Source organism: Centroberyx gerrardi, chromosome 13 (assembly GCF_048128805.1).
Source record: "Centroberyx gerrardi isolate f3 chromosome 13, fCenGer3.hap1.cur.20231027, whole genome shotgun sequence".
NCBI lineage: Eukaryota > Metazoa > Chordata > Actinopteri > Beryciformes > Berycidae > Centroberyx > Centroberyx gerrardi.
The window spans coordinates 16,507,430-16,535,341 of record NC_136009.1 but is presented as its reverse complement, the minus strand read 5'-3'; the positions used below and the strand labels follow the sequence as shown (position 1 = coordinate 16,535,341).

Below are 27,912 nucleotides of genomic sequence, written 5' to 3'. Positions count from 1 at the left end.
ATCCTGGGACAAAACACTGCAACTCAGTCTCTCAATAAACAACAGACGCTTTAAGTTTTTAATAACCCAACATTTTTATTCGATAGATTTTAACAAACGTAATGTGCATTTTTGTCAGTGTCAATCCAACAGAAGCACAGAAAGACAAATGACAAGCGGTACAGACAGTAGTCAGGAAATGTGCAAGTAGCCAAGTGGTGAACTTTTTCCATCTCAAATTATAGCACAGCATTTAAAAGGATAGAAAAGTATTGACAAACTCATCTGACATCTGTTAGAATTGCTTTATGCCCGTGCAATAACCCTAAAAATTAACTTCAAAAGTGACCACACATTTGTTCTGCAGGGTAATGAGCCTCAGCTGCTACTACAGGATGCTCTTCTCCGTGTATGAGGGGCTACAAGAGACGATTTCAAAGATGTTGCAGGACACCTTTAAACTGGGTGAAACCACCTACATTTCCTCATATTATACACAAGATCCACCATAGACTACCAACTACTCTCTAGTATTTAACAGTCTATGGTGGAGGCTGTCCTAAAATAATTACACAACTCACATTTTTAAATAGTATTTACATAAATATTAATCTCATATATTGGTCCTCCTTGCTTTTTATGCTGGGTTTTTCTTTAACAATTTAAAAACACATACATCTGCTTTTCAGCAACAATTATTTTCTGTATAAAAATATATGTTTAGAGTCACTGGCGACTACAAACTTTTTAACAACCACTGAAATGAGTTATGGTTGGAGTTTAACGTATTAATTGTTTCTCAGACCCAAAAGGCGGCTGAAAAGCAAAGTCAGCAAAAGGGTTCACAGCTGATACTGAGATCAATGTTTTATCTAGTGAAGAACTGAAGAATGAAGAAAGACACGGATGAATTTAAAAGAATGAAAACCTAAAGCTGCCTCCAATTGTTTGTCTGTTCTACCGTACCGCCTGGTGTACGAGCGCACACCGGATTTCCCTTATGCAAGACTCTGCGCTGCCTACACAGTGCATACTGTAATTCCTCTGAGCACTGTGCATGGCAGAAAGTGTTACACCCGAACAAACGAACCAACGCACACAGAGCCCGGCTCCTATAGATGTGTTCCTCCCGAGCTCCTAAAAACCTTGCCCAGTAAAGCCATTTAACCCATTTCTCCAGTGAAGCCCAAATGTATTTTGACTTCAGCTACGTTCAGGCTCTAAACAAGAGTCTGCCCTGTATGAGCCACAAGTCTTTATAGCACCCACACAGGTACAACTCATAAATAAAGCAAGACAGAGACAGTAATGGCGGATGTAAATCATAGCTGGTGCTAAGAGCCGGGGGCCTGGTCACTAAGTGATGTCGCCTTTGAACTGTTTCCTCTCCAGAGGAGGCTGTTGATAGTCACAGTCATGCAGAACGAGAGGCTGACGATCCTTAGGCAGGTCTGAACATCACCGGGTGAGAGATGAATTCTGAGGATATTGAGAAGTTCAGTGTCCAACTGACAGCGGTGGCTGGCTAGGAGCCAGGGCCAGGGCAGGAGGTGAGCAGGGTGTTCGACGGCTCCTCCCTGGCTCTCCTCGCGCAGCTCACCTCCCCCGTCTCCGTCTCCGTCCCCCCAATGTCCAGATCTGGCTGCTCCTCTGCCGCCGCCGCCTGTGAGGCGTCTTCACAGCATGAGCAGACCTGCACAGCACAAACAGACAAGGAGAGAGGCTTTTAGATTTGAAGAGAGAAAGATCAGAGTGTGTGTCTGAGAGAGAGAGAGAGAGAGAGAGAGAGAGAGAGAGAGAGAGAGAGAGAGAGAGAGAGAGAGAGAGAGAGAGAGAGAGAGTGTGTTCTTTAAAGAAACATCTCAAAACAAGACCCAGTTCCTAAACTCTTTACCCTCCCACAAGATCTCAGAAAGACGAGCTCTGTTGGTATTTTCAAGAAAAGGTTAAAGACATATTTTTAATCTGTCTTTTAATTCTATGTACAGGGGATATTATGTTCACACTCCTCTATATTGTCATTCTTTTACTCTTAATAACCTGTTTTATTCTTTTATTTTGCATCAACTATTTTACTATTTTATCTGTTGTGTTTTAATGTATCTTGTTATCTGTGTTTTAATGTATCTTGGCTGCTATGACAATTCAATTTCCCTCCTGGGATCAATAAAGTTATCTATCCATCTATCCATCTATCTATCTATCTATCTATCTATCTATCTATCACTTGAATGTTAAGTATTTATGTTAAACTTTTTCCTTAAAAGACCACACTTAATGTAATGTATACTAAGAATTTATGTCATAAAGAATAATGTCATCCCTAAAAAGTTGGATAAACCGAGTTGATAAACCCACCTTGACTACAACCCTGACCCACAGGTGTGTGTGTGTGTGTGTGTGTGTGTGTGTGTGTGTGTGTGTGTGTGTGTGTGTGTGTGTGTGTGTGTGAGAGAGAGAGACAAAGAGGTATTCTGTTCTACCTTGATGTCTACAGCCTTGGGCAGGCCTCCCCTCCTCATCCAGGGATGAACTTGCATCAGCTCCTTCTTCTGGTCCTCGGTGAATCGTGGCTGGCTCTTCTGTAGCTGCCTCAGCTTCTCTCTGTCCTCTCTTAGCACCTTCTCCATGTCACTGTAGACCCAAACACAAACACACACACACACACACGCACACATAAGTTCACACCCAATATACTACTACTCCACACTCATATCTGATAAATCATGGGGGAAAATCTGGGGGTGAGGTTTAGATACAGGAAGGGAATAGATCTTCTAAATGTATTCAACAGTGAGAGCAAAGAAACACTTAACTATTAGATAAACAGTGTCTGTCACTAAAATTGCCTACAATGTAGATAATGCCTAGCCTCTTTTTTCTAGTGACTTTGTGTTTTTGTTGTCTGTGTGCCACCTAGTGGTCAAAATGTGTCACTGCAAGTGTGTTGCTAGATGGCACCAGACACAAACTCACACACTAATTCATAATTTCCCTTGAGAGAAGTTTGGCAGCAATGGAAATTTTGTGCAACTCACACAGTCTATCAAGCATAAATGTGAGCATACAAATGGACTAAGATACAAGTGGTTTAACAAAGCATAGGTGAAGCAAGAATCAGCCATTTTTAGCTGTTCACACAGGGCAGCTATGGTGTGCAGGAGAATGCGGTAAAACAGTGTTGCTTTTGCTGCAGCCCAATTATACCATGAGGAATACAGGAAACTTTGGCTAAGGGGAAGCTTGTGTCCAGGCACAGATTTAGGATCAGCATAACCTCCCCAAACATTCAACAGGGTGATAATATAAATCTGATCAAAGAGTTTAAAAGGGCCACTAAGCTACTCCTGTCATAGGGCGCATCCTCCCACTCACCGCGAGGGCAGCTGATAGGTCATCATGACTTTGTCATCTGTGTTGGCCATGAGCAGCCACAGCGGGTCTTGCAGTACATACTTGATGAAGTGCTCGTTCTGCTCCACCTCCATGGGCCTTCCCTCGCTGCTGCTCAAGTGACCTTTGACCTTCTGGCTGTTCTGGGATGAGTCCACGCTGCCAAAGTAGTTACTGCTGTTGTTGCTCCCTGAGGACACCCAAACAACAGGGCATTATTCAATTTGATGTCAGAGCATACGTCATGTAGGCCTATGTGGTGTACATCATGACCGAATATATAACATACATAGAACCCAAAATAATTATAGGGCACTTGGAGCAAAAACGTTTGCTACAAAGTTTTATTTTTGTACACATGTATTTATATCTGTAAATTAGGCGAATAGCTAACAGTGCACCTTTGAACATCTGCTTTACAAATCAGAAAATGTGAATATCCAAAATGCACATTTGCTCTTCCACTGGACTGTAAATTTGTACCTCTGTGACTGCAAACATCTGTTAGTCTGCCAACAGTCAACCGAGAATGAATTCTTACAATCTCAAATGAAGACAAAGTTGTATCTGTAATCTTTGGTATTTTCTTGGTATTATCATACTGCTACCTATATTCTATTCTTTACTGCTGCAATTACCCAATTTACCCTTGAGAATCAATAAAATTCACATCATCTCATCCATAATTACGTTTTTAAAAGCTCAGTTGCTGGACAGACCTGTTCCGCTGCCGGAGGTTCCGCTGTTTGACGTCCTGCTCTTAGACGTTCTGCTGTTGGACGTTCCGCTGTTGGACGTTCCGCTGGCCGAGGTTCCACAGCCGTTGGACCCAGAGCCCATGGACCCCGAGGTGGCCGAGCCGGTGCCTGAGCGGGAGTCTTCATGGAGAAGAATGTCTAACATGTCGCTTGACGAGGAGTTGGCGTCGCTGTTGTTCCCGTCACCAGGTAAGCTGGCCTGCAAGAAAAAGGTCAAAAATGATGCTACTGAACAGAAGTCATCATACACTCCCTCCAACTACACTATCCTTATAATAGAGGCAAGTGAAATAGCGTTGCAGCGTGTGTTTTCACTGTTGCCTCTGCATTTTTAACTGGGTGTATATTCTCCATTCCAGTTACCCGGTACACACGTAGCATGCATGTACACTGCACAGTGAAGCTGAGCACAGTGACACAACAAAACACACAAAAAGTGTGTTTCTCTGGTACATACACTGATCCTCATGCATCTGCTTTAAAAGGAGGGTAAATCATAACATTTATAATCTGGAATATGTATTTTCAGGGTTTTTTGGACACACAATTCATTACATTCATTTCTAACAGGAGATTTCTGTTTCTTGCGTTTTTTGCATTCCTGGTCACATCTCTGTACAATACAATACAGAGAAAACAATAAACTTGTCCCCAGTGCTTTGTTTTGATGCTAGAAAGTGGTTCCACGGTACAGTATGAGGCCAGGGGTATGTTTCGAGGCTCGGTGGTCTTGCATGCAACATCACAGAGTGTATGGATGCATGCGCCTGTGTGTATAAATATATTCATATACTACTGTGTATACTGTGTCGTATAAAATGGTTTAATCTTCCAACTTAGTAGACATTTCTCAGTGACTCTACACATCAATTCTTCTCCAGCTCATGATGACTACAGATTTATCTTTTGAATCTTTTGAAAGGCACACAGTCTCATGCCATACAGCCCCAGTGAAACCAACGGCACTCCAGGCAAGAAGTTTCATTGGGTAGACGAGAGCATCGCAAAATTATAAAAAAAAAAAAAATCTAAATAAATCATAAACAGGAAAAAGAGGAACTCTTACAGTTGTAATTGATAAATGGAAGCGGGGAGGCATGGGATTGGGGAAGTGTGGAGGGTTTCTGATGATTAGCCTACCTCTTTGCTGTAAGCCCTCAGCCTAGAGCACACTTTATCCCAATACAAACGCTCACAGACACAGGGCGTGCCCTCGGAATACAAGGGTCCAGGTGGACCAGGGAGATTGAGAGATGGCTAAAGGGTGTAAGGGATAATAACATCATGTATTAACACCCTGTGGTCCAAACCACAGATCAAGGGGCACATTTCATCGGAGGAGTCTAGGTTGTCTTGACTTCACACATGGCATGGCAATACAATAGGAAGGTATTAGCAAAAAAAACTGCTGCATTGTAATACTGTGAATAAACTGGGGGGGATCGGCGTAACAATGGCATTAAAGCCGATGAGTCCTACTGACATATGGGTGAATGCCATGGGGAACATCTACCTATGGGTGTTCAGATAACCCACAATGAGTAATTTCAGCGAGTCATTGACATTATATCCTGACAGTAAGGTTGTTATGGATGTTACAACTTAGTGGCCACGAGTCATAGGCAATGGGAGACTCGGGGAGGGGAGGAAAAGAGAGAGAAAAGGGAGGCAGAGGAAGGAAGAGAGCAAAGGACAGGTTCGGTTCCTTTATTTACCTGCTGCAGCTCCTTGTCCTTGGCCTGGCCTCCGCTGGCTCCTTTCTCCCTTTCAGCGGTATTAGTCCCTTGTCCTCCTGAAGAGAGCACTGTGCTGTCCTGGCGGTCCACAGACAGCTCCAGCTGCAGTAGGTTGAGTTGCAGCGGCGAGCTGCAGCGAGACTGGAACAGGGGTGGGGAGGCCTGGTCTCTGCCACCGCCAGACTGCGGAGTTGAGGAGCGAGACTGGCCCTCTGCAGGGGCCTTGGGGGGTTCCGTGGCAGGGGGGAAAGAGAACGGCTGGGTCAGGAAGCCCGCTTGAGCAACAAAGGGGTTCTGAGGGTTGAACTGTGTCTGAATGTTGAAAGCAGGCGGACCTGCGAAGGGGCCCTGGCCCGGAAAGGCAGTCTGACCAAAGGGCTGCGTTTGAGTGGGGAAGCCACCAGTCTCTGTCTGGTAGAAGTGCTGTGGTGGTGGAGGCCCATTGGCCATCGGAGGGAACATGTAGTTGGGCAGAACCAGGGCCACGACAGGGGTGACCATGGGGGCGGTGTAGGGAGAAGGATGGATGGGCGGGGGGCAGGGAGGGGCTTGGTTGCAGTTGCCATGGTTGTCCCCATAGCCCGTTAGAGTGGGCTCTGTGCGAGGGGCCAAGGAGTTCGCTCTGGGGTAAACCTGGAGGGGGTAGCCCGGCATCACGGCAGGGTAAGCCATGGGAAAAGTGGACTGCGAGGTGTCAGAGGGGGACCAAGAGGTCGGGTTGAGAAGAGGAGGCCGTTGCTGTCTGTGATGGGACACTGTGCTGTCTGAGGACTCAATATGCTTCACACGCTTCGACTTGGTTTTCTTGTTCCGTACGCCCCGGCGTGTGACGGGCTCCGCACCTGCTCCACCCTGCTTGCAGGATCTAGCAGCAGGTACAGCTAGGGGGTAAAGAAGAAGACAGAAGAAGAGAGAACTTTGAGAAGAGATATGTGAATTTGACAGTGCATTTTGGGGGGGAACTTTCCAAGATGACTATAAGTGTGAGAATTCTGAAATGATGTGTGTGTGTGGCAGTCAGTGGTACCATCACTGATGATCTGCTCTCTCTGGCGCTCCAGGTACTGAGAGCAGTTGGCTTTGAGGTTCGTGACTCCTCGAAGCTCTCTGAAGCGGTACAGGAAGGCCTGCTCTTCCTTCTGTGTATGGGCTGCCAAAACCTGCTTGGTCAACCCTAGCTTCTTGTAGGACTCCCTCTCTTGGCTGGGAGGTGAAACAGCACAGGGAGGAACACCAGAGATCTGGATGCCCTCTGTCATCTCCCCGGCTCCAGACACATCCTCTATGATCTCTGCATGGATGACAGGGTGGAGAGACGTTTAACTTAAGTCAATGAGAGTTTGAGTTTTATATATTAAAACTGTTCAGCACCTGCAGTGATAATGACAAAAGCAATGTTAATCCAGAGTATTGCAGGATAATATTGTGGCATAAGCTGGTACATACACGGGACACAAAAAAACAAACACCAAGCTTAAAATTGCTAAGAAACCTAGCTAGATGTGGACTATTGTAAAGTATAGCAAGTGACATTATAAATGAGAAGTAATAACAATAATAAATGACGCACAGGAGGTGGAGGCCTGTACAGTTGCATTTACCTGACTCAGGTTGAGGTTTCTTGTCCCCAACATGCACTATGGTGCTACTGTAGCTACACTGGCTGGTTATCGACACCACACTTTCTGGTTTACTAGGGACAGGAAGGGGCAGGGAGGTGCCCACTACTGCTGTGGCCGTGTCACTGGGCTTTTTGTCTGCAGCATCCAGAGGAGGGAGACCAGGCTGATCCTTCAACAAGGCCGGCTCTGCCAAACAGAAAACCATAGACTTTGGGTTTTTGGAGTCTGGGAGAAAAGCTCACCCAAATGAGCTCAAATGACAAGCAAACATTCATACAATGTACTACTTTAGGCCAGAGCTTTGTATGATGACTCACAGCCAATATAAGACTATGATCCAGAGTCTGGTGTCCTTTAGCGGTATGAATTCAAGTGGTGAAACATACCTTCAGACACCTGCATGGAGTTGGGTCCTTTCTGCTTTTCCTCATCCGAGTTGGAGGAGGTCGTGTTGGAGGACGACTGGCACTTTCTCTTCATGGTGATCGGAACATTACAGCTCTCCAAGTACCTACACAGAAAAAACACACTGATGAGCCTCTGCCTTTTTTTCCTCTTTCTGTTATGTTACTTTTTAAATCACCATTCCACCCTCCCAAAATCTTGTTGGTACCAAATGTGGAGCCAAGAAAGTAGTCCCTTTTCTACATTCTTACTGCACTGCTGCTGTACTGCTAAGCTAACCCCCGCATTACATATAACTCAAGATGCATGCAAGGTGAGGCACTTTAACAATGGCTTCCACTCTATGAGATCATGCAAGCCCATATCTTTCTACCTGACAACACTATCCAGGCAGCTGATCTGCTGGTAGGAGTAGACCGTCGGGTCGTTGAAGGCCAGGTCCTCCTGGAAAGCAGTCCTGCTCTCCTCCATAGTGGCCCCCGTCTCCTTCCAGGTGAGAGGGGCAGCCGAGTCTTTGGGCCTCACCACAGCTTGGCTCCTCTGCAGAGACTCTGCTGGAGAGAGGCCAGGAGTTAGGGGCAGGGTCAGGGATGTGGTCGATACTTCAGGACAAATGCAATGTCATTAGCTGATCAAGTCACACAAATACATTCTTACTCGCCTCCATTTCTCTCTCGCTCTGTCTCTCTCACACTCCTTCTCAAACATACACACAGAGATGCACAGACAATTATTAGTTGGACTTACTGCCATTGCTCCTCTTGTTGTCTGGCTTAGTGGAAGAAGCTAGGCAGACCTGCTGCTCCTGGCTCTTCTGAAGGTGAATCCCCTTACAGATTTCCTGGAAGGTTCTCTGTGGAAAAGAGACACAAGATTCAGCATAACCTCTATCAAATACAGAGACTCAGCTCTCAGTTGTATCTGAATGCAAACACCTTGGTATCCACCTGGGTAACATAGCTTATAGAATGTGAAGCAAACTAAAGCGCATGAAAGTAGAACTCCATGTGTCTAAGATTTATCTCAGAGATCTCATGTAAAGAATACCTTGATTCAGAACTTTCATTGATAACACAAGTCTACAATGCAACAGAAATTTAACCAAAGTAAACCCAGTATCTACTATCACTGAGTTATCCACCTGGGCTGGCAATGCTTTATCAAACTACAAATATTTGGGTCTACTTACAGGTTTGGCTTTGCTGCTCTCTTCCTCCTCCTCTGGCCGCATCTTGTTCCCGTTGCCATTGTTAATGCTCTCACTAGAGGAGGTCAAGCCCATAACGTGGTCGTTGCTGCACAGGCTGCCGTACCCACTGGAACCGGTGTTATGAACCGGCTGGTCACAGATACAGACAGGGAAGGAGGAGGTTCAGTTCAGTTCAGTTCAATTCAGTCTTTATTATAATTCCAGAGGGCAATTTGGTTTGGTGCAAAATCCATCTCAAACAACAATACACAACAGTTTTTAAACACTGTAGCAGTCAAAAGTGAATGAATAATAGTTCCTCAAGAATGGCTATAAAGTTATATATATAAGTTGTATATAGTTTGATAGTACTGGCGATAAATGAGTTTTTGTATCGGTTGATTCTCATTCTTGGAGCTTTCTGCACGACTTGTCTGTCAAATAGATCTGACAAACACATCTGCCTGACCAGTAATTTTCCCACTTAAACAGGAGAGATGGAGAGATGGAGTCCATCTTCCATCTTCACCTTCTTCTCTTTTGGGTCTTAATGTTATAGTATTTTTTCCACCACGTTGTGCCCTCCTCACCTGTAGTAGGAGCCTATGGATCTGCTCAGTGATTTCCTGGATGTCAGAGTCCATGGTCTTGGTCTCACCCAGGGCCGGGGACGGGGCCACGAAGACGTCTTCATTCACTGGGCCCCTGGGAGATAAACACACACACACCAGCCGGTCAAGACGTATCACCCATTTATCAGCTCCTAATCTCACTTCTACAACATACATGATTAACTATGTAATTCCTATGCATTCAACATAAACAGTGGCTTGGAGAACTATGACACCCTGTATATAAACATAGATATTAATCTGGATGGAGAGACTGCGGCTCCAGGACTCACATGCGGACTTTGTGTCTCCCGATTACAAAGGAGACCTTGCGGCTCCAGGGGTTGACGAAACTGGACCAGCTGGTGTCAAGGATGATATACTCTCCGTTCCGCGCGCAGAATCGGATGGATGAGTGGTCGAATGGCTGCCCTGCGTACTGGAGGACTACGGAGAGAGACAAAAACACAGTCAGAACACTGTGGGGATGAATTTGCTGTGCAGACAAGTGGCTCTAAAAGATAAACATATTCGTTCTTCCATTCCAGTGTACAAACTCACTCTTTCTGTGAATGGCCAACATGATTGGTCGGTCATTGGGGTGTAGGTGTAGCAAGACCGGGGTGCCAATCAGGTCCTGGGGGAGGTACCCGAGAAGTGGAACCGCCCTGATGTACACAAAACACACAACATATCACTCTGTTAATCAGCAAGTAGCAGCACTAATTCTGTTGTGCATTTACAGTTCAGTGATCCCTCTGCAAATACTTTTGGCTCAGGGGGTAAAAGCATTCGGGCCGTGCCTTACCTCTCATCCACATCCTGGAACACACAACTCGGAGTGTGTGTGGTGGTGAAGATGCGCTTGTCGGTTGGGATTCTGGGCGCTATAAGGAAGAGAAAATAATAGATTTTATAATTGAGTACTTTTTCATATCAAGTTGGACATGATACAGTCATACTGGCTGGGCAGTATGACTGTCACTCTACAACTATGTAAAATGAGCAGAATTGTTTTTTTCCCCCCATATATTCAGTCTGATTCCAAAATTTTTCAAGACCTTAAAATTTTCCAAATTGACTTTCCAAACTTCTCCAGACTTTTCCACCTTGGTGGTAAAAGGCAGTCAGGTCCTTACCATCATAACCAGAGTGAACCCGCTCAGCCAGGAGGAGGCAGCAGAACTGGTCCTCAGCATGCCTTGTGTCCTGGACCTTCATCAGGTAGGGGGTCATGCGGAACGGATAGTACTGCAGGTCCCCCGCACACTCCTTACCACCACTGGAGAGGAGTTAAAAGGAGAGTCAGACAGAGCGAAGGATGACCTATTCCATTTTTTTACTGTTCTATTACAAGTTTTCTGTGTGGTAAAAGCTCTCATTCAATGGATTTAGGATTTCAAGTTGCTGGACTCAAGGGGGCACTCTGGAGCTATTTTCCATTTATACATGTGTCTGCCTGCCTGAATGTATGTATATGTCTGCCCTGGAAAAAGCATCAGATTGCAGTTTACGTGGCTGTGACAGGAAAAACGAATTGAAAAGCTTTTAGAGTGGAAAGAAAGTATGAATAATCACTAAATAAAAGGCACAAGGAGCAGATGGCTTGGCAGCGGAGCCGCACTAACACCCACCTGATACGACAGAAGAAGGACTTCTCCTGCATGCAGTCCGGTGGGGAGGACTCTGAAACAGGAAAAATAAATGGTTAAATTCAAAAGAGGGAGGAACATGATCTAGCCAAATGCCAGTCTTTTTCAGTCAGTCGGGTTTCTGCTCCCATGGGTGACTGAGCTTTCATCAGCTCCATCAATAAACATCATTTAGGAGCACAGCCCTGTCCCTTAATACAATGAATTTAGACATTATCAAGCTCCTATTTTGGAATGCTAGCCAAAATATTTCCAGTCATGTGGAGACAAAATCAGATAGGAAGGACAGGTCCTCTGTGGATGTACAGTAAGGAACAGCAGTCAGACTTGCCAGTGCATGGGAAGTCTTTGTTAAAACTGTTAAGATCCAGTCAAAACCAGCAGTTCCCTGTCCAAGACACTGTCAGGGAACCTTCCCTGATGAAGGCCAGACTCAGCCGCAACACACTGGTACAATGTTTTTAGTCTGCTCTTGCCAGGTGAAATCAAGGCATTTTACTTTCTGTAATGAGACAGAGTGCCTAGGACATTTTGTTTTTGGCTGGGAACTGCTGGTGTAGACTGGATCTTAATGTATATTAGTTTTACAAAGCCTTCCCATGCGCTGGGCTATTCTAATTTCCAGGCCTATGTTTGCTTTAGCGACTCAGAAAGCTCATTCTATCCTATCCAGTTTGACTGTCACTGGCTAAATTGACTCTGAGTGGTCAGCATCGTCACTTTATTGATTTAATGAATGACTTAGGTCAGAACAACTTGAACTTCATGCATCATGTTGATGGCAGGCTGTGCTAAAAGAAATGATTTGGTTGCCATACAAAGTCTGGTGGTATCCAGGGATCCAATTTGCGCTCATTCTTGCCTTCTCCTGTATATTTTTCTTATGCATGCAAACCAGTTTGAAGAAAAATTACATTCAAATGCATATAGCAATCGCGCTTATGGATACTTCAATGACACGGCTAGGGCTTCTTATCTTGCCGCATCACTGTCGTACCCATAAGCACAATCCTAATCAAGAATCTGATCTGATCAAGATCTGTTATCCGATGCTGTACCTGCTCCTGTGCACATGCTCCAGGACGGCAGGCGGTACGGCGTGGTGAAGCTGTAGAACACGCTAACGTCCTGCGGCGTCAGGAACTCCACAAACTTGGCGTTCTTGAACACATCTCTTTTGCAGTTGAGGATGGAGGCAGCCTGGTCGGAAATATAGACTATCCTTCCAGTGATGAGAGAGACCGCCACTGCAAAAATGTCCTGTTGAAGAGACAGATCCAAGAGTAAAATGAGAAAAATTACAAATTGGAGATGAACGAGGAAACACACATACACAAAACTGCTCATACACAGTGAAATTAAAGCATGTGCAAAAAATTAATTGATCAAACAAATCTAACACTGCCTATTCACATATGTTTGAAAGAAGGGAGCATTTACAGAGGTATTTATTGAAGGTTTATACATCATTCATCAGTATTTGGAGGGAAAAAGAGACTATTTTGAAGGGGATTTGATGACTCACATTGTTTTTGAGGGTGTATTCAGAGGTAATGCTGTCAATCTCCTCTATGGTATAAGAAGACACGTCCAAGCCTGATGGCTGACTGTCATTGGTCATCAGCAGCTGGTAGTACTCCTCATTGGCTGCAACAAACAAAAACTCACTTTGTCAAAACATAATACACAAAATGGAATAGATGGGTGGAAACTGATAAATTAAGTGGAAACATCAGCCATATTCTACACAAAACAGATATGAGGTAATCTGAAAAACAAAAAGTGACTAGTTGATGAGATCATGCAGACATTAGATCACAACTCTGCCTGCCATGAAAAATGCCTCAGTGCTAAAACTCGTCACTCCATTCCGCTGCTGTGACGCTGGAATTAAAGATGACACTGTGAAACCTCTGCCTGCCCATTTCCATCTGTAAATATTTAGCCAGGCTAAAATGAATCCTTTACAGTTTACACACCATTACCCATTAGTGTAGTATGCAAACTCAAGGCTTACAGAAACTTCTTGAAAAAGATAGATACACAAACAGACATTCAAGTCAGTCCCTTAACTGCAAAAGAATAGACAGCCTACAGATAAAAACATATGTTTTATATACACTGCAGATAAAACAGCCCAAAATAATAATAGTTATAACACAAGAAACAGCCAAGACAGATGAGACAGACGGAGAGCGATGCGAGCGTCCTTACCTTCCACCTGTTTGACGCAGCGCAGGGCGTATTTCAGGGTGTTGAGGGTTGTGGACTTGTTGCCCTTGTTCCTCTTCTCAGCAGGCAGGTGAAGCTTCAGCTCCTTCAGAGTTTTGATCAGCTCCTTCTGGGTCTTGGCTTTGGCCGACTCCTCGCTGCTGCAAGTCGCATGAATCACACGCACATGCATAGAGGCAAGTCAGATATTGCAATTTGATCTTTATGGACCGAACTGTGAAATAAAGGTTTGATAAAGTAGCTTCAAATTAGAGATATTTCATATATTTGATATTCAAGGCCTTAGGGCAAAGTGATAAAACACAGTATGGGATAGTTCACTAAAGATAAGGCCACAGTCCACAGTGAGTTATGTAGTGAAATGGAGTGTATTTGGTGATACAGTGGTGGTCGGCGTGCTAACCTGCAGCCGCTGGTGGAGGGGTTGTCCTGCTCCGAACTCAGCAGGCTGAAGGCATTTGAGCTGCTGGGAGGAGACGGACTGTGGGAGTTCGAACTGTGAGGGAGAGAGAGAGAGAGTTCGATTTCAATTGTCTTTAATGAAACATTTCAGAGTGTCTACCGCTCACCAGACTGAGAGGCTTTGCTACAGTGCTGGAATTACCTGTTGAATGCACAGTGAAAAAGAGTGTGCCATGTATGTAAGGAGCCATGAATTTGTGGTGGAAATACGAACAAGTGAAACACATGGAGAAAGGCTTTGGCACAGTCAACTGAAGCGTGTGTGTGTGTGTGTGTGTGTGTGTGTTTCTGAGCCACTGTATTAGCCTACAAGCTTAACACTGCACTAATTCACTCAAAGGCTATCAACAGTTGCCTAATATACTGACTCACCAAGATACAACACAGGTTACCAAGAATACCAGGCTTACATGGCTTAGAATAGAAAGCACCTTCAGAAATAGCCCCGCCAAGCACATTTAGGGATCTAATTCTACTAAATATAGCCTACTCAAAGATACGACCGCTGGTTGTATTGTACTTAAGTAAAGAAAAACATAAGAAAATAATTTAGCCGTAGATGTCTGATGTAGTACATGATGATATTATTTCTTATATTTCAGGTGCGCAAATTTCACACACATTTTATTTTGGATGAAATTGTCTATCGCTCACTTTGCATAGGTGTGGAGTTACCTGTTGAATGCACAGTGAAAAAGAGTGTGCGATAATAGTATAATAATAAATGCAAACTGCACAGATCTAAGTGTGTGAAAGATCTTTTTTCATTTTGGATGAAAGAAGAGATAACTGAAATCTCTCCATATGGGGCTGGTTGTTAAGCCAAGCCTATGAAATAAATTGATTTCTGCCAGCGTAGAAGCTGGTTACTTTTTCTAGGGAACAAGGAGACATGCAGCTTGTCCATCTTTCACTGAATTGTGCAGATTACAAAAGAAACCCCACTCCAAACCTGAGGTCACCGTCACCCGCTAGGGGACTTGAAGTGGTTCTGTAGCTCAGTTGGTAGAGCATGGTGTGTAATTATCACTGGGACTACCTATGTTCAAAAATAATGTATGCATTCATCGTGTTGTGAAGTGCTTTGGATAAAAGCATCCAAATGGCACATATTGAGAATATGTTCAAAAACAGCCAATTATACTGTTTCAATAGCCTGCTCATGTTCTATCTCATATCCCTAATCCCTAATTCTCTTTCTCCATCTGTAGGTCTGTTATATTCTTTTCAAAGCAGCTACCCATGTATCTGTGGTGGAAATACAAAGCAGTGAAACACATGGAGACAGTCACAGTCACAGTCACCTGAAGTGTGTTTGTGTGTGTGTGTGTGTGTGTGTGTGTGTGTGTTTCTGAGCCACTTATTAGCCTACAAGCTTAACAGTGCACTAATTCACTCAAAGACTATCAACAGCTGCCTAATATACTGACTCACCTACGATACAACACAGGTTACCAAGAATACCAGGCTTACATGGCTCAGAATAGAAAGCACCTTCACAAATAGCCCAGCCAAGTACAATCAGGGATCTAATACTATCAAATATAGCCTAATCAAGAATACAACTACTGGTTTTAGCATCGACAGCCTGAACAAGTATTAGTCTGCAAGATTTAACAGAGTAGGCTAATGGACAATGTGGTACTAAGTGTGTGTGTGCCCGCTGTGGACATGTGTTACCAAAAGGAGAGTTTCTACTAGGATGGGAAGGTGTTTCATTTGGGGTTTAATTAGAAACCCTGTATGCTCCACTCCACCTCTTACCTCATCAGGTGTTTGTGTTTGTGTGTGTGTGTGTGTGTGTGTGTGTGTGTGTCTGGAATCCTCGTTACTCTGAAGATGCATGAACACCATGGGGAAGCAATTGCATATAAATACAATATTGAGGAGCTCCAATGGGCTTAAAAATTGAATTTTGTTTTTCTGGCAGAGAGAGCTGCCACTTGATTGCATAATAAAACACATAACCACCAACTTAGCCTAAATATCCTTTATCCTTTTTTTTTTTTTTAAATCTACACCTACGGTCCAATGTTATGCAAATGCATAGGTTGTGAAGGACAGGGTATTTTAGCCTTTCGATAAAGTTTTATGTAGCACAGATAGATGGCAAATAGATAGACTAGATGACAGGTAGAAAAAAGTGCTATGTTTATATCATACAACTCTTTCAGGATCATCTCTTAAGCATCACATGGTATCAGCATGACAACATAAGCAAAATCAGCGGTTTTCAAATAGAACAATACAGTTTTGATAGCTGGTGCAGATTTTAAGTTACATTAAATTAGATTCTAATTCTTAGTATAGTTGGTTAGTAACAATTGTTTAGTTGGGAAAGCAAAACAGTTTCAGGCGGAATAGAGAGAGAGGCAGAGAGAGAGAGAGAGAGAGAGAGAGAGAGAGAGAGAGAGAGAGAGAGAGAGAGAGAAAGAACAAAAGAAAGAAAGAAAGAAAGAAAGAAAGAAAGAAAGAGAGAGACAAAGACAGACAGAGAGAGACAAAGACAGAAAGAGAGAAAGACAGCATGAGAGAGAGAGAAAGTGAGAGAAACAGAAAGAGAGACAGAAAGAGAAAGAGAAAGAAAAAGAGAGAGAGAGAGAAAGAGAGAGCAAGTGTTAGTTTTGAGGCGACAGCGAATCACAAGTCTAGTTCTAGTCTCCCCTTGACAATAGACGAGGCAGAGAGCTGGTGCTCGTAGTGCCAATGTCCCGTAGACACAAAGAGGAAAAAGTTAAGGAGGCCAGAAATACTGCGTTCAAGTGGGAGGCAGTGTGGGGGGTAAGAGAGCGGGAACGTGAAGCAACACGACCCCGACTGCTCCGCCCCGCGGTAAACAGAGACAAACACCACGTCGCCATGGGAACAATGAGAGGCGGAGGATGTGAAGCATCGCATCTGGTATAGAGCGAAAGCCAACTTCCAGGCCCCGAGAGTAGGAATAATTTTATTTTCCTCCAGTACGTCCCAGTCTGGACGTCATCTGTACAGAGTGTACTCATGTCTTAATCTATTTTAGGTCAGGCTCTGGTCGAGTCCAGCGAGCGCTAACAGGCTGGTGTTTCAACCTAAATTCACGTTGAGACAAAACAGGTAAGTCTCTGCTGGTAATGATCCGTCTCAAAGATTGAGTGGAAATAGACCCTTCAACAGAAGACTTAAGTGTATTGTACACTTACAGACTGAAACCAAGAGGGTTGGCAGGCACAAGTTCAAACAAGTCAGAACCTTAATGTTTGAACATTGTAATTGCTGACTCTAGATACCAACAAGCCTTCAAAAAAAAGGTGTTTGCTTTGAACCTACATGCATCCAAAGGGAATTTCGCATGTGGATTAGTATCCTAGACCCAACCAATGCAACCCTCTTTACTTTCTTTGTCCTATAACAAGTGAGATGCTGTTTATCACTTGTATTTCAGATGTAAAGATCTCCTTTTCAGCCGTTTAATCAAAATGAATATAAAAAACAGAAAATGATGAGACTCAAAGCTATGAACTTCGAGGAAAAACAGCAACTGTCTGTAGCAGAAGCGAAGCATGAGTCACTTGTATGTGATGCCAACTGGCGTCACATATGGATGGAGGAAAGAGTCATAGCAGAGTTGAAAAAAACATGGTAATATGGAATGATGGGCATTCATCTTCATACGGGCTCAGTCCCAAAATAAAAGGAGATGACATACAGCTGTCTGTGCTTAAGTGATGTTTACTTCAATGCCAGCAATAGAAAGTGCTCAGCTGGCAGGAAGAAAAAGCAATACAATTTAAAATCCATTATTCAAATCAATCTCCTTTTTGGATTTTTAGATTTCCTCTGAAACTCTCATGGTCACAGAGAACCGAGCCAAATGGAGCTGGTTCAACACTTATTACATTTAAAAGCCAAATGTCAGCGCTCCGAGGCTTCATTGATGGCCATGAGGATGGCCATCAACGAAGCCTCGGTTCACTCATCTATAAACATAGACCAACGTTGACAAACGCCTCCAATGCTGATGGCTGCATTCAGCCTGTGTTCCGACTGTGGCGGTAGACGGTAAACAGGATACAGTTATTTTTAAATTTTTTGATGACCATAAATCTGAATACGTCAAGGTCGACTACAATGGCAAAAGGAAATGCGGAAAACCGGTTTCACCTTTTGTTCGACACCGCACATTTCCAAATCAGATGTTGAGCATAACAAAATCCATTACTAGGGGCAGGAATAGTTGACCCTCTTACAACATGCAGTTTGTGGAAATAGTTTCATCATGATCATTTCATAACTTCAAAATTCATGTGATGGTTGCAAATTGCCCAGTGGCAAAAATTCTTGAACTTGAAAATAACAAACAAATTAATAGAAACTGTGTAGACAAACTCAGTAGAAGTTGCCACCTCATTGAGTAGAATGGCTTTTCAAAAGGCAACAATGTGAACGCCCAATGTAACTTTTAGTATCTATAGAATCTGTGTGCCACTCGGGACTCTAACCTCACTCCAAAATCAAGCTGTGAGAACAGAACAAATTACATAAATCCTTATTTGTTTCCATTTTATGTTTGCTTAGTCGTGCCTCAGTGTATTTGTTTTGGTACCACAGGCGTAAAGTCAGTCACTTCAGATGGTTTGCTCTGCCCTTACCAGTCCAATGTGGCCACATGGTGGGTCATCGCACAGGTTAAAAAACCCGCCCACAAATTTTTGCTGTGTTTGACCATTACTAGATGCCCCCTGTCAAAGTTAGCCCCTCCCACAACAATCACTGACCTCTTGTTGCTTCCAGAAGATTCCATGAGAGCGGAGTCTTTGCTGTTGCCATTGGAGCTGCCCACTGACTCATTGCCATGGCTCTCATTGCCGTGGCTTTCGTTGCCGTGCGATTCGGTTCCGCTCCCGCTGGACCCGCTACTCTTCATCTCCACGTCTTCCTCGGGGCGCGAGTGGGAGCGGGCGCTCTTGCGGTGGCTGTGCGGCAAGGCGGGGGGTTCCTGACCGCTGCTGTCGCTGCCCTCCGACGGGAGGCCCAGGTCAGGCCCACCTTGGCTGTAGCCGCTCATCCGGTGTAGCTGCGCCATGGAGCTGCATCCTGAACTGCACGAGGAGGACCCTCTGCACCCTGAGGCTCCATCCTGGTCCTCCAGCACCGGGAACCGATAGGGCTTGGAATCTGAATCCTCCGACATGAGGATGGAGTGCTGTCCTGTAGCGAGGGCTCGATCTAGGAAAGTTGAGTGGATGATTGAGGAACACAATCACCCCATTGTCTACAAGGTCTTCGCCAGAGGGAATGGGACAGGGAGCTGACCGATCTGTTGAGAGAAGGAGAGCATGCATGTCAGTAACGCAATAACGCTTGCCATCTGCAAGTTATGCATATTTTAAATCATGAGAAAAATATTTTATTGGAACAAGTGATGAAATGGATGCAACAGTATAGCAATAGGGGGCAGCACAGTGACTCAGCGTTTTCCACCAGCTGCTCCACTTTCATGCAAGTGAGGTGGATCGGAGACTCTAATTTGCCCCAAGGTGTTAATGTGAGTGTGATTGTCTGTCTATCCGTGTTATCCCCATGATGCTCTAGTGACCTGTCCAAAGTGATTTCCTGCTTCTCTCCACCTAATGCATCCTGGGATAGACTTCAGCTGCCCACAACCCTTAATTGGAATAAGCGGGTAAAGACAATAAATGAATGACAATAGCAACGCATGTGAATGTGAATGTGTCTTGGTGTTATTGTTCTGAAAAGGGACTCAGAAGACAAAAAAACAAAAAAACAAAAACAGAGGGGAAAATAAGATACTGGTGGATAGATGTAAGGTAGAATCTTATGGCCGTTACCGATATAACCTAGCTGATCGTTGTTCTGTTATCTTTGTTGAAGAATAAGTAATCACTTTCTGGCAACTACTTTCTGATGTCCTTGTAGCAAAGTTAAGATAGCTAGCCCATGAGGAGTTAGAGCAATGTTAAATATAGCAACAAGCGTTGGTCTTATGATTTAAAGAGACGGCTAGGAGCACATCATTATTTAATTTAAGCTTGTTGCCATACAGCACTAAAATGTTTTACTGAATCTCTTCTGGATGTTAACCCACGCACGCACACACACACACACACACACACACACACACACACACACACACACACACACACACACATATGCAAGTAAGCACACATACAGTTCAAAAGTCCTTGAGAGACAAAAGGCAAAGCACCACACAATCCTCCTTCAAAGAGATGTGTGTTTTTGTCCTGCGTTGTATCGGAGCACATAGCAGGTTTAACCCCTGACCTTTCAAGGGCCCCTGCGGGTGTCCCTCTCTTCCATGACAAAAACGGCCACCAGACCAGACACTGTGGCCTTTCAGAGCAGAGGGTCTGTCCCATCCAACCCTTTCAAAGGATCAACCTCCCTGGGACAGATGAAACACTAGCCAACGCATGTCTGGACGCCAGCATGTCTAACTTGCTAACAGCATGCAACTTTGCCCTTAAGTAGCCTAAAGAGATAGTGATAATGTGGAAGGCAGGGCTTAATGGCACACCCAGTACAAAACCAGAGTAACCTTGGTTGTCAGATTATGCCGATACAAGCATGAAAGATGCCAGTAGAATGAGGGAGAGGATTTCACAACACTGCTGAGAAGGAATCGAATCCACATTATTCTCAGTGAATGTATTTACCGTAAGTCAGTACTCTGACAGGCGAGGATGCTATGATAGCTTTGTTCCAACAGCTATGAATGAACAACAGAAATGCTTTGAGTATATGTGTATGTGAAGTACTCTTGTACCTCTTCTACCATGTGTGTCAGCACTGTGAACTCGCTGTCAACATCTCTACACCAAAGTCACCAAGTTCCTGTACCCTGTATTTACTGAACCCAGTGATACAAAAGTGATTCTGATTTAGTCAAACTTAAGATTTAGCACGTACAGAAATAAAATGTCATTGCTTGGATAATCCTGTTTCCGGGCAACATGTTAAGGTGACACTAAAGCCGCTGTTCACTTTAAGTGACAGGTAGCCAGTCAGTAACCCCCAGTCCCGGCTCTATTCCAGAGATAACCTGATGATCCTCTCTGCCCTGCAATGGAAAAGTGGGTATTTTCTACTCTGACTAAAGACAACTTAGCCCTATATGTGTGTGTGTGTGTGTGTGTATATGCGTCTCACCCAGTTAACCTTAAGCGTCAAGTCCATGGAAGCCTGAGCAAGCTACAACAAGCTACAACAGGAGCAGAGCTTGCATAGGCTTATATAGGTCTATATAGGAAATATCTGAAGCATTTCAAAGCACTCACCTCTTAATCATGTTATTATTCGGTGCCGTTTGTTTGTTTGTTTGTCTGTCTGTCAGCAGGATTATGGAAAAACTACTGGCCCGATTTTCGTGAAACTTCGTGGAAGGGTGTAGCATGGGCCAAGGAAGAACCCATTACATTTTGGAGTGGATCCGTATATTGGTTGCGCTTGCACATTTGCATATCATAGAAGACTGGACTATTGGCCTTGGCGGAGGTCTGCGCTCTCCGAGTGCCCTTCTAGTTATTTTATTTTTATTAACCTTTTCATTGAACATTTTATTGTGCTGTGTTTCTCAAATCACTGTATGAGCATTTGACCTCATCTGCCCCCGCTTTCTCTGAACCGCACCTGTTTTACAAGATCAGAACTTCAGAGTTTCTGTCTCCTTCCCTCCCTCTCTCTCTCTCTGTCCTCTCCCCTCTCTCTCTCTCTGTCCTCTCCCTCTCTTTGCCCCTCCCTCCACCTCGGTCTGTGTCCTCAGTTAACTCGTAAACGTGCTCACAGTATAAATGGGACAACATGCAAAACTGAAAAAACAAAAAAGGGGATCATAGCCAGCATAAAGCCAAGTATAAGAGGTAGAGTACAGAAATGAAAAGAGGAGGGGACAAACATGAAGGGGCCCAGAACTGAGAGTGCATGTGCAGTGGTAGGTTTTCCCAACTTGGTATTAAAAAATTGGTTGGATTATTGAAAACTTTCAGTGTATGTGTGGGAGCCCAGTTGAGTTATGAGGTGTCACAACAACAAAAGTAGCTCAGAGTGGCTAATGAATGATGCAATATGACACTATAGTCATGATTTAGCTAAACCTTTATGTCGAAGTGACAGTAGTAACACTTTTTTCCATTTAATGAATAATCAAACTGGTGGCCTGATGCTCTTTACACGGCAAAGGGGAGTGAGTACATATTCACCAGTCTGCTGATCACTGGGAGGACAGTATAGTGTGAATTACTGAGTAAGCATATGGCGACAGAGTAACCAAGACAATCAAGATGATGTGAATGAGCTAGCAGGACTGTATGGCTTGGTTGGAGGTTCTCTGGTAAGATAACCTCGATAAATGATGTGCTATCCTTCTCTGAGATCTACTGTGCAGAGTGCAGCAGTTGTTATCTGCTTTTGTTCTGCAGAATTATCTAAAAATCGCCATTACACTCCACTTCTTACTACACCCGCATCTACCCAAGCGAGGGAAATGACTCAGTCAACATACTGTACATACTGAACATTCTGTACAAACCGCCATGACCGCTGGCCAGGGTTTTTCCTGCATAGAGAATTTTTTGGCAGGCGTCGCAGCGCAACTGGCAGCTGCTGACAAAGTTTGGGCCAAAGTTAAAGAGCAGACTCAAATAGTGTTCCCACTCCAAGAGCAAACTCCAGTTATCAGCTAACTGGTTGGTGTACTCCTTGGAGTCAGGTCAGGTGAAGTCAGGTCAACTGACTGAATATGACCTGTACAGACCCCCATGTGTACGTGTGTGTCTATATATGTGTGTGTGTGAGCATGAGAGAGAGAGAGAGAGAGAGAGAGAGAGAGAGAGAGAGAGGTGAAGTGAAGCAACAGCCTCTAACAGAGAAGAGAATCAGGTTTGAATTATGAGCCTATAATTTGCATGCAATGTTCCAGCACCAGGTTTCTTTTGTTTCCTTATTCTGTGAAATGCTTAAAGGTATACCAACCTAGCTCAATTGTATGCTGCCTAATGATGGAAAATAGAAAGCATATATCTTTTAACTAGTATGTTTTGGTTCCTGCCTGGTTCAATTCTGTTTCACTGTTTCATATTGGTCAATTGTTATAAAACATCAGAATAAAGTTCTACTCTAAATCGGATTAGGAAAAGTCCATTAAACCACTTACATGTTATTTTGTAGCATAATCATACAGATAAACAAAAACTGTCAAATCAATAACATACAATAACAAACAGGCAAAATTATTAACATATTGTTTTATATATTAAATTGAACTACTTCAACTACTTGAGCTACTTCAGCATTGAAAGTTATTTGGGGCCAATCGGAGGCCCCAGATAACTCCACCGCCAGTTTGGTTAAGTTTTGTGTTTGTCTTAAATGTGTTTCAGAGTTCTTAAAAAATTTTCTCTTTGCACTACTTTTCTAGTATGAAATTTCCCTGGTTGCACAGATGAACACCCTGCTTTTTTTTCTTTATTCTTCAGGCTTATTTGGGGATGAAATTCATCTTAAATTGTATTTGAACTAAATTAATGAATGACTTCAATTAAAAGGTCTTAAAGGTGTTTAATTTAATTTAAAGAAACCTGTAGACACCCTTTTTATGGTTTGCACTTTAGTTTTTGTTTTCCCTCAGAATTGGGATCTTTTTTCAGTTATAATTGTCTTCATTCACATTTTGTTCAAAATATTGTGATAATATTGAACTGTGAATCCATCAGTAAGCTGAAAGTATCCTTATATCCCTAACGACAATCTGAGCTGAACACTCATCTGCAGCGCTTCTGCTTCTCTTTTTCCTGTTATTCACTACAGTTCTGCCCCTCTTCTCTGGGATCCATTCCATCCGGTCCAGCTGCACCAGGGAGCAAGGGCAACACGGGTTTCCTGTGTCCTCCGGCCAACACACCTATCATCACATTAAACAGCAAACAGGCTGCTGCTAAGCCATCCGATGTCAGGATGATCCACTTCAAAATGAGTGACCTCACAGGGAACTTGATAAGCGCTCTTCAGCATGTGGCATTACTGCAGTGATACTTCTCAGTCGGCAACATTCATTAGTGTGTCATCATCTAAAAACACATGCACTGAGATTTAATTCAGTTATGCTGCTTTTCACGTCAAACAACTGAAACGTATGTTTTAAAGAGCACGGGGGGGGGGGGGGGGGGGGGTAACAGGTCTACGGAATAGCAATTGTGTCCTACATATATCCAGGTACGAGGAAGGTGGCTAACAAGGCAAGATGAGGTAGATAACACAATTAAGGTTGATATACTACTGTTCTTGAGCCTGGGTAATACAATCATCGGATCGGTTCTGGACCATCATAGGAGGAAACAGCATCTTCACCTTCTGGGGAACATGTTGTTCACTTGCCTTTTCCCAATCTTAAAGAGATTTTCAGAAAGACAAATTCAACGGGGTTTTTTTTTGGGTTGTAAAAGGATGGAACATTGAATTCAGACTTGCCTGATAACCATTCAGTCCAGGTTTAATCAGGGTGGGAAATTAACATCTGCCTCCACATGCGCAGAGGCTGGGACATTTGTTCATCCGCCTTTGTGACGGGTGAACAAAGTTTGCACAATGTGGTGGAAAAAAAATACAAGATAGCAGACCGTTTTCGAAGCGTGCGGAAGCGAAATCACATATGGAAATAGTCATTGCTCTCTGTTTACGTCCTATACGCATTTTTTGTTAACCATGACCCTTCACGGGCACCGTACTTAGCAACACACTTTGAGAACAAACTGTTCTGTTACCAAGGTAAACAGAAAGTACAAGTCCCAACGCTCACTCACGGGCAATATACTCAGCAATGTAGTATGAAAAGAAATGGTTTTGATATGAAATCCCTTTACAAAGGGAAAAGTTGTCGGAGTCAAGACCAGCGGACACAGATAAGAGAAGTGGTGCGTTGCAGCAAGTGAAAGAGGAAAGGGGGAGGGGGGGCAAAGAAAAAAGTGATATTTCAATGAAAAACGACAACATGACAAGCAAGGCAAGATTTTAACATTTAAAGCAGTTCACTTCTGCTCTCTTGAATGTGTTAATGTTAGATTTAAGCAGCTTCTTGTTGTTATATTGTCAATTATGTGTTCCATCATTGAATAAATAGCTATGTGAACTATAGCCTAGGATTATAACATGGTTTTTTTTTTTTTTTTTAATAATATTTAGAACTTTAACATTGGTTTAAAAAGTGGATCAAACAGTTAACAATCCAATTCACTACACTTTCTTTATTAGCTTCTTTCATCTCTTGCTGGGGAAATATTCTGACCCTTGAAGATTAACAGTTGCACCAAGTGCTGGGCTTTGTCAGCAAATGTGTTGTAGTTAAGAATGGAAATTGTGCATCACTTGTACATTATCTCTTCATTATAGACTTTCCACATCATGAAAAGTCCCCTTTACATTTTCCCTTTGAAGAAGACACATCTCACAAACCCGCTGTCATGCTATCTATCTAATAGGTCATCTCAACCACCTTACACAACGTTGAGTGAGTTGTTGCAGTTTTGTAACTGCGTATCATGTTGGCGGCATTAATGTAATTAGGCTACACTGTGTAGAGACAATCTTGCGCAACCAGCTCAGTTTACATGGGAACTTACATTATTTTAGGATGAATGGGTTCAGACATCAAACAGTTAAATGAATGTGCGTAGGAAAAAGGGTGAGTGGGGGGGGGCCTGAGTGCAATGCTGCATATCTTATAATTATCATTACAGCAGGTCGATGGGGTTGTTTTACCCCAAGACAACTGCAACAATTGCTTTAAGAACCTGTTACAGGACTGAGCAACCCAACTTCATTACCACTGTTAGTCTAAATAAAGTAAAGTTTAATGAGCTGTTAATATGCTGATACACACTTGCACTTGTTTTGTCTCATTAACACTCAACACTTGAGGCATTAATAGCAGGGAACACATGGGTTCTTCCATGTGCAGACAGCACTGAGCTTGCCTTGGTTGTTTACTCATTCTCTGACCTAGCCTATATCTATCCTGGATATCATCTTAAATAGTCAAGGTGGATCACATGCAGTCTACGTGCTATACTGCGCCTCCCTAGTTCCTGGAAGACCATCTTATCGCACCCGAGGGCCCTATCCATCTTCCTGGCGGCAAAACAAAAGGGCAGGGGCCTGATGGATTGCGTTTTGATCAAGAGGGAAGCGTCCCGTTGCAGAGAGACGATAAGATTTGCCATTTTTGTCTTTTATTCTTAAACCATTGGAGGTCAATTAGAGAACTCCACATTAGAGCAAGAGGAAAGGATGCATTCACATTACTGAAGGTAATCTTCCACACAAACATATCATGTGGACACGTCTATCTTTTAGAGATAGATTGTCTAGATTGTCCTCCCTCTGTGAGCATACACCCAAGCCTTGGACTAAGTTTGCTTTAACTAAGCTTAATGCTGCAGCCGCCTCCCCTGGTGCAGTTGTAAATGGCTGGAGGGGAAATTTGTACCCGGCCCCGTGCCAAGCTTCCTCTCTGTTGTATAGAACACAAACATAACTGCTCTAAATGACTTCTTCCCTGTACTTGCCAGTCTGTTTTGCGTCATTCTTCCTTTCCCCTCCCTTTCCACCCTTGAAAAGAACAATGAATGTGACTACGCCTGTCAAACTTTAATGCAGTTGGATTAACCATTTGCCATAAACTTAAGTCCCATGTTTCAGTGCTGAACATTAACCTAAAAGAATAAAGGCAATCTCTCAGACTTTATCAGCCTTAACACAGCCTACCATTTACTCACTATACTTTCCCAAAGCTTTGCGTTTTGGAGAGCCTTGCTTTGTGTTCCTCTAGGTAGAGATGAAAATATAAACATTAATAACATCTTTTTAGTGGACTCAACAACTGAATAAAGAATTACTAAACAACAATTAACATTGTCAAAACGTCTGCATTACATAATGAGAGAAAGCTTACAATGGAACTTATGCATTAACCATGGAGTAAAAATGATATTTTCTTTAAAACTATTCAAAACTAAAACACCTCGACTCAAACATCACAGCAGGAAAACATTACAACTCGAAAACCATAGTATCTCCCAATCCTCTAATCACTCCTGCTACAACAAGTTTAGTTGCCATCAGCTGAGCAACATGTGATGCTGCTGGAGCCACTTTTGCCGTGACCGCGACACATTAATGTATACCTACAGTTAATATAGAACCTCCTTGACAATACACCAATATGTGAGTGATGCAATTATGCCATTAGTCATCTATCAGTCTGTATTTTAAAAAAACACGAGCCTCGCGCGCAGGGACCAATTACGTTGCATAATACAATTTGCCTACTTACGTAAAATATATGTCTTTGGCCGCAGGAAGGCAGCAGTATATCGCTTTACCGCACGTTTTCCCCTCTACGAATAAGGACGAAATCCTAGCTGTCATGTGGGCAGGGCTTCGCTTACTGTAGTCTACTGACCGGGATTGACCCACACACTGACACAGTTATGCAACTCCCGTTTCACGCTCATATTGTGGGCTATATCGCAGTTTCAGCGCACGTCGCCTTAACAACATGTATCTTGATTTGTTTTTAGCAGTTTCCACAATTCTGTATGATGCAGAAATACAAACAAATAGACAAGGCTCTTAAGAGAAATCCACTATCACATTGCACGTTACTAAAAACGCACAGGGTTAAACCGCACAGAAAAATACAAGAAACTCCACCAACCTCTCAGAAACAGCTCCTCTACTTTTTCCAATGTGTCCCGCAAAATAAAATCTCTTGCAGCGGTGTTTTCGGTTGAATTCCGTCAACAGGGAACAAATACGTGCTACCGACTCGCAGCCGGTTTGACACACTGCTCTGCCTCTTCAG

General features: G+C 43.4%; 1 protein-coding gene across 6 annotated transcripts; it reads right to left on the bottom strand.

Annotated features, from left to right (window-relative positions):
* Positions 1 to 55: 55 nt before the first annotated feature.
* per2 (period circadian clock 2) lies at positions 56 to 27,912 on the bottom strand. Of its 6 annotated transcripts, none has more exons than XM_071925098.2 (24): positions 27,766 to 27,912; positions 18,794 to 19,335; positions 13,981 to 14,073; positions 13,560 to 13,717; positions 12,871 to 12,992; positions 12,404 to 12,605; positions 11,328 to 11,379; positions 10,833 to 10,975; positions 10,502 to 10,580; positions 10,255 to 10,361; positions 9,987 to 10,140; positions 9,673 to 9,787; positions 9,083 to 9,232; positions 8,641 to 8,746; positions 8,267 to 8,447; positions 7,875 to 7,999; positions 7,468 to 7,674; positions 6,894 to 7,157; positions 5,846 to 6,747; positions 5,271 to 5,387; positions 4,092 to 4,329; positions 3,355 to 3,562; positions 2,463 to 2,613; positions 56 to 1,672 (listed from the first exon to the last, which is right to left on the bottom strand). In XM_071925098.2, exons 2-24 carry the CDS (start codon positions 19,207 to 19,209, stop codon positions 1,505 to 1,507), a joined length of 4,458 nt encoding a protein of 1,485 aa, XP_071781199.1. In that variant the 5' UTR covers positions 19,210 to 19,335; positions 27,766 to 27,912; the 3' UTR covers positions 56 to 1,504. The 6 variants fall into 6 exon arrangements, with proteins under 6 accessions (XP_071781199.1, XP_078143980.1, XP_071781200.1 ...); XM_078287854.1 differs by having other exon boundaries at positions 3,436 to 3,562; XM_071925099.2 differs by having other exon boundaries at positions 8,267 to 8,444.

Bases quoted from the DNA above. Each gene is read 5' to 3' on its own strand.
- per2 (XM_071925098.2), bottom strand. From the start codon at position 19,209: ATGTCGGAGGATTCAGATTCCAAGCCCTATCGGTTCCCGGTGCTGGAG. The intron at 10,141-10,254 runs GTGAGTTTGTAC...CTCTCTCCGTAG, and splicing joins GTTGGCCATTCACAGAAAGA to TCCTCCAGTACGCAGGGCAG. The intron at 6,748-6,893 runs GTACCACTGACT...TTTACCCCCTAG, and splicing joins AGAGCAGATCATCAGTGATG to CTGTACCTGCTGCTAGATCC.